This window comes from Branchiostoma floridae, chromosome 12, assembly GCF_000003815.2.
Source record: "Branchiostoma floridae strain S238N-H82 chromosome 12, Bfl_VNyyK, whole genome shotgun sequence".
In the NCBI taxonomy this organism is placed as follows: domain Eukaryota; kingdom Metazoa; phylum Chordata; class Leptocardii; order Amphioxiformes; family Branchiostomatidae; genus Branchiostoma; species Branchiostoma floridae.
This window is the reverse complement of record NC_049990.1, coordinates 7,487,164-7,494,410: the sequence shown is the minus strand read 5'-3', so window position 1 is coordinate 7,494,410 and position 7,247 is coordinate 7,487,164. Positions and strand designations below refer to the sequence as shown.

Sequence of the window (7,247 nt, the reverse complement as noted above, 5' to 3'; positions counted from 1 at the left end):
AAAAAACTTATCACTTCCAGCAAAATGTGTACATTGTAGTTGTAAAAAGTATTCTTCAAATGTTTCCAGTCAAGACTTTCAAAGAGAGAACACTGTAACCTCATTGTAAGGGATTGTTTTTCCTTATCAGTCATCGAATGCTTCTTTTAGTTGACTCTTATGATATCTATAAGAAACTATTACATTGCTCTTGAACTGAAGCAACATGAGATTTGTAGGGGAACATGCTAGATTTTCTTAAGTTTGCATATAGGGCTGTATGAACTGCTGCTGGAAGCTTGTTTTGTTGTATCCATGCAAATTTGTGTGTCCCTTTGAAATCTTACAGCCATAAGCGTTCGATCTGGAGAAGCATAATATTAATATCTTTGATCCAAATTTTATATGAAAGGTTATATCTTTGTAGAAACCAGCAAACGGAGCTACTTTCAGGCTTATGATAATTATAGTAATGTTTTACCGTATACTACTTGCTTTGCACATGATTTGGTATACTGAACTTAAAGGTGAGGTTTTGGTGCAAAAATAGCCACACAGGTAGTAACAGATAAATTGGTTGGCAGACTTAGACACATAAGAAAAAACAAAAAAATCTAGGACCTCTAAGTAGAAGAGTCACAGTGCATACGCCCTGGCTATTGATTGATATGTTTGTAATAGTAGATCTTGTATTAGTGCACCCTTTTGTGAAGATACATTTTTGGGTGGTATCTCAGTTTTTTTAGTCAACACACAAAGTTATCAGGCAGTTCCTACGCACGAATATGTATATAGAAGGCGTTCTGTTGCAATTACATGATCTAGGAATGGGAGACTTGTTGAAAAGCACAAGAGAGAAGCTAAGACCTTGTTCTTGTACAGAATATACAGTACCATAGCACAGTCTTCCTATGTACAAGTGTTTGAGGACACTTTTGTTGCATGCAAACTTTATTATGTTATAATCATGGGCATGGTGTAATTTGTCTTCTGGTCTTCCCCATTGACAATTGGTTGATGGTGGCTACTTTTGAGTAAGGTATCCTGCATACTGGAGTTGTTACAAAAATGTGTTCTGTTTAAGGTAGAATGATTGTGTGCGTTGACTGTATGGCTGTTCCCTTGTGCGATTGTGTCATGGACAAGTAATTATGGCAATAGCCTTCTTAAATCCTGGCTTAAGATACACTCTAGTCATGGACAGAAAAATGCCACTTGTAAAAAAAAAAACACTAAAAAAAACAACAACAACACAAGGATATATATTACTTGGTGCTCAGTGTTGTCGGTGCAGGTGCCATGGTAGGACACTTTGTCGAAATGTAGATAATATCACACCTGGCTTGTCAAAACTGTCATTTAGAAGATACCAGATCCGTTGGCCGAGCCCTTATTGAAAAATGCTGCTACCACTTGCACTACAGTGCTGAGCAATTTTCCAACAAGCTAGCTGAAGGGGCGTTTGGATTCGCCTCTCGGCCAAGGAAACGGGAACCCTGTACTTTGTCTCTACACCTCCTCTCCTCTCGGATTGTTGAACTTTTGATGTATGATGGAAGAGTTATCTAAGTTAATCATAATGGATTGTTTGCCTTGCCAAAGAGTGAGAAGTTCTGTATCTTGAAAAGTGTTTAAGTGAATAAAAACGATATCTTCAGTAAAAATATCATATTTGTGGTGTCCTGTCATCTCTTAGGTAAGGCGACTCAAATTCCCTTTGTTGGTTTTTTTTTTTTTTTTGCAATAAATCCTTAAAGGCACCCTATTCAATATTACATAAATATTCTGGATAAGACAATCGGTACGATATTGACTGGCACATTTATATCATTATTTCATACTCAGAGAGTTTAAAAATAATGCACAAACATGCCACAAATGGACCAGTTTATTTTTTGTACCCCACAACAAATCAGCACAGGACAAATGGGGAAGTATATATATATTAAAACTAGAAAGGCCAACTTTTGCTTGAGAGCAAATACAGCATATTTCAGCAACATGCAACAATAGACTGTTCCAAGAGTCCCAAAACACTTCGCTAAGAAATGGAATTTTTAATCACCAGCCATCCAAAATAGAATTTGACCCCCCCCCCGTGCAAGAATGGGCTCTTCCTGTTATACACCTATGTGAAGTGGAGCGATCCAAAAATACATCCGCTAAACTAGGACTTTGACAAAATCACCAAAGTCCACAAAATTTTGTATTATAGAAAAAGATGCTAAAAGACTAAACGCACAATTGTTCATTGCTCCTTATAAATATGAGGTCAAAAAGACGTCAAAAGGACGTTCGTAATCCAAACAGAAGAAATACAGTAGGTATGAAAAGCAAAACAAGCTGACGTTGACGTTGACTCAAGACGAGTTGACCCGAAAATGCGCTTGATATGGGGGAGTCCTCTCCTTGATCTTAATTCTCGCTCGCCCAACGTGTGGCGTTTCCTTGGAGTAGCTCCATGATGAGGGTGCTGTCTTTGTACGCATCCTCTTGCATAGTGTCCAGCTCCGCTAGAGCGTCGTCGAACGCCTCCTGCGCTAGCCGACACGCTTCTGTGGGGTTATTCCGTATCTCGTAGTGGAACAATGAGAAGTTTAGCGCCACTTCCAGTCGAATGGGGTTTACTGGGGGCATATAGGCAACAGCCGTCTCGTGCGCTTTCTTGTAGGACTCCTCGGCCTTCTTCACAATATCCTCTTTCTCTTTGCCGTCGGTGATTTCCGCCAGGTACCGTAAGTAGTCTCCCTTCATCTTTTGGTAGAAGACTTCGCTGTCCGCATTGTGGACACTGGGGATGAGGAACTTGTCGAGCAGCTCCAAGACTTCGTCGCACATCTCCTTCATCTCGGTCTCCACCTTCTCCCGTAGCCACTTCGCCGCCTGCCGGGTTTCCGAGCCGTCGGCCTCCTTCTGCTCGACGGACGCTATGATCCGCAAGGCGGACCTCCTGGAGCCCACCATGTTCTTATAGGCCACGGACAGCATGTACCTCTCCTCTGAAGCTAGCTTCCCGATCTCATGCTCCGCGTGGACAATCTCCACCATCTCCTTCATGCACAACGCCATGTCCTGCCACCGCTCTGCTTGTTCCCACACCTGGAATGATAACAATCATGAACAACGAACAACGAATTTGCCAATACTGTAACTTGAACAAGATAGAGACTGAGTGTCACTTTATTGTTGACTGTACTTTATACAACAACGAAAGAAACGTCCTGTTTGAAAATATGCAACAAATGTTCCCTAATTTCCGATATTTGAATACCACGGAAAAATTCATATTTCTCATGCAATTAGATAAACCATATGTAAGGGTGATGGTAGTGTGGTAGCTGGTTTCTATGGCGCCTTACATGGAGTTCGTGCGATTAGCTGCCGATGTTAGTTCGTACACACAAAACCCAAGAAAACACGAGGAGTCGGTGCTACGTCGGTACTTCTTTGTTCACTCTCTCTCTCTCTCTGATCCTAACTCCAGTCTCAACCCTGAACTGAATACAGAAGTGCCACTCTGCTATTTATATATTTCCTTATCTATTAGTGAAAGTTACATTTTTCTATGTCTTAATCATGATGAGTTATATCCTGGGCGGTTTAATGGAAAGCCACAGGACTGTGTCCCAAATATGGTGATGTCCTTGTACAGTGACCAGAGAATCGTGCTTATGACCATAGAACCCTGTTCCCCCACCGGAGGAACGGTGATTAAGCCTCTCCTGGGGTACTTGCTCACAGTGTTCCTTGTACCATCCCAGAACTTAGTGAGAGTGACTTACAAGTTTGGTATCTTCTAGACATTAGTGTACATTCACATACTGCACTCTATTACACATACATTATCGATTCCATCTGTCCTTATGTTTATAACTGTTTTAAGAAGCGAGAAGAAGTTGAACTTGTACATACTAGAATGTATTAGCATATATAGAGGTGATAAGATACCTTTTTCTTGTACACGATGTATCAAAATTGTACCTAATCACTAGCGCTACGACCTGTACTTAGCTTGTTTGAGCACAAATGTACAATAAAGGTCATTCATTCATTACAGACGATCAGAGATGGCAAACTTCACCCCCTTCGTACATCCTCAGTGTTGCTATTATTGTCTGATGCACCATTTGAGCAGAGCTAGCTCAAGCCATGCGGCCATTGCCTTATTGACTTTATTGAGATACCCTTAAGCCCCTAATGCGGTTAATCTTCCAGGGCCTCGACAACAATAAAAGGACAGACACACACACAAAACAGATGTACACACAAGTCTACGATACAGATCACCTACAGATCACCTACAAATACAGACTTAAGATTAAGAATTACCAATACTGGGCTGGCCGTCCTAAAGCATTGTAGGCCATCTCGTAATCACTTAGACCAAGGACATTATATCAGATATAATGTCCTTGCTTAGACTCACACCGACACACACTACCCCAAACATAATTAATGCAGCACTGTCACATTGACTCCTGACTCCAAACTGACTCCTATACAACTCTGTTAACAACTCTTAACTACCTGTAGCTGGTATTTGTCTTTTTAAGATTCATCTTGTTCTGGAACTTTTGATGGAATTTTATCATGATATGTATTAGATGATTGCTTTTACCTGTACTGTAATACTATTTAAACCCTTGTGTGAACCTCGCAATTCAGCCTTTCAGGCTGCCATGAGTTTTGTTTGCAATAAACCAGTTTGTAACGCTATACGTACCTTGGCCTGATCCTTCAAATTGCTTATGCTAGCCATTGTCTTATCTTCAATCTTGTCAGTAATACGCAACTGCATTGGAAACAACAACAGTTCAGTTATTTATGATTGAATGAATGAACTTAATTGCACATCAATTGTACACAGTACAATGTATGGCAACAACTATTATACAAAGTACAAAATAAAAATATATCAGAATAGAGTAAAACTTTACATCCTAATTACTAGTAAAACTATGAATGTGTGTATTCATAGAACACGCACCCTGATCCTAGTACTACACTAGAATTGATAAACGAGCTACCGTAAACGACTTTACTTCAAGACTGATAGCACCAGGCCTTGAATTACAAACTTAGGCCACAGCAAGTAAATTTTATGGATGACATCAGTGGGCGCATTAATTTTCGCCTGATTTCAGGAGAAAAAAATTTATTCTTCGGATATACCCAACATCACGAGACATTACCAATATGGGCAAATATGTTGTGTTGTAGGCTAATGGTTGTACTTGTAGAAGTGACACTACCTAGGTAGCCATGACTGTAGTTATAGAAGTGAAACTAAAAATTTAGTAATAGACAGTTGTGAAAGTGGCCCAATATGGACGCCATGAGTGTTGTTGCCATGTTGGTAAGTGATACCAGTCTACCACACTAGTGTCACCTTTACTACACAAGTACTTAAGTACACGTCTTGAATACAGAAATGAATGCCTCGTAGGCTGTGATACCATGTTTCGTCGCTTTAATTTTTCTTACGTTTACTGTTTAGTGCGTATATTTGGACAATTTATCCACCTTTTTTTTACCCATCTTGATTTTTTTCGCCCTATCTCACTATTTTTGCCGTCTGCAGAGGATGTCATCCATAAAATTTATTTGCTGTGGCCTAAACCAAACAAAGGTGGTACAAAAATACATTTCCATTTGACATTCACTAACAGGCCTAGTCATAACATGTAAAACTTGGGCGAAAACGTACCTTTTGAGTTTTGTTGCCAGCTGGATTTACAAAGTAGCCAGGCGAATGAATACCTTATAATTAGGGTCACTGGGGTGCTAGTAAAACCAGTTTTGTGGACATTTGTTGAAATATTGTGTTGCAAGCGGCCGCGGGCTGGCGTACCTCATTAAGGATTTTCGATGTTTGCATTAGATCAATCGGATGCGACATCTGGGGGAAACTGTCAAATACTCGGTCGAAAATGTCCACAATCGTTTCTTCCCCGTTTTCATTGAAATGTAAAAATGCTGTCGCTTGCCTATACAACTTGATATGGAGCAAATACAGACAACATCACTGCTTTCTTCATTAAAAAAAAGATGCACCACAACATTCGTGTTGGTTGATGGCTTGAAAGAAATTATAGCCACGGCTGGGATTCCACATCCTAAACGTGGCTGTCGCCTGATGACACGAAGAATGCAAATAGCAGCCCCAAATGTAACAATCCAGTTCCCAAAACATCATCCCACCACAGTTAGTTTTAAAGTTACCCCCATACAAGAATGGACTCTTCCGGTACACCCCTGTGTATGCAAGATGGACTGGCCTATGTGACCTATTTTCCATTTCTAATGTTAAAGTAATCCCTATACCAAATCTCAGCTCAGTTGGCTTTTTCATGCAAAAGAAACCCAAAATGTACATTTTTGGTAAAAAATGGCAAAATATCTCGAATTTGACAATCTTTAAGTCATGTACACTATAAGTTTGAATAGAGTCCCGCGGGCGCATACTCTACACATCCTCATAGCAAATATCAGGTCATTTGGTTTTCATACAAAGGCACAGGACCCGAAACGATATATTTTTAGCCTGAAAATGGCAAAAAAATACAAAACAACACTAGAAACACCTACATTTGCTCGGGAGAAAATACAGCACTTTTCTTTCCCGTCCAATGAGACAAATGTGGCCACTATAGACAGGTGGCCACTATAGAGAAAATGCTGATCTATTGACTAAGGCCACAGCAAGTAAATTTTATGGATGACATCCTCTGCAGACTGCAAAAATAATGAGATAGGGCGAAAAAAAAACAAGATGGGTAAAAAAAAAGATGGCTAAATTTTCAAAATAGACACCATAAACATCGTAACAAGAATTTAAGTGACAAAACATGGTAGCACTGACAACAAATCATTCATTCCTGTATTCAAGAAGTGAACTAGTGTTGTTAAAGTGACACTATTGTGGTAGACTGGTATTACTTACCAAGTTGCCAGCTACACTCATGACTTCCATAGTGGCGCCACTTTTACAGCTATTCAGCTGGTTTCACTTCTATAACTACAGACATGGCTACTTCGCTAGTGTGACTTCTACCAGTACAATCATTAGGCTAAAACACAACATACTGTCCCATTTTGGTACTTTCTTGTCATGTTGACCATCTCCAGGGAAGAAAAAAATTCTTGTTTTTTTTTTCTGAAATCAGGCGAAAATTAATGAGCGCGCGGATGTCATCCATAAAATTTACTTGCTGTGGCCTAAGAGCAAAACGTTACACATGGTTGCAGAACCCACTGATCTTCATTCA

At 39.9% G+C, this 7,247-nt stretch overlaps 2 protein-coding genes across 2 annotated transcripts in view; one reads left to right on the top strand and one right to left on the bottom strand.

The window, feature by feature from the left end:
* The window catches only part of LOC118426892 (fragile X mental retardation syndrome-related protein 1-like), a gene marked incomplete in the record, with an annotated part of 19,325 nt that extends 17,682 nt beyond the window's left edge, over positions 1–1,643 (top strand). The window contains 1 exon segment of the mRNA XM_035836485.1: positions 1–1,643.
* Positions 1,644–1,893: 250 nt separating this feature from the next.
* Positions 1,894–5,916, bottom strand: LOC118427759 (14-3-3 protein homolog 2-like). Its single transcript, XM_035837683.1, has 3 exons — positions 5,687–5,916; positions 4,703–4,771; positions 1,894–3,078 (listed from the first exon to the last, which is right to left on the bottom strand). The coding sequence occupies exons 2-3, from the start codon at positions 4,736–4,738 to the stop codon at positions 2,395–2,397; spliced, it is 720 nt and encodes a 239-aa protein (XP_035693576.1). The 5' UTR covers positions 4,739–4,771; positions 5,687–5,916; the 3' UTR covers positions 1,894–2,394.
* Positions 5,917–7,247: the final 1,331 nt, after the last annotated feature.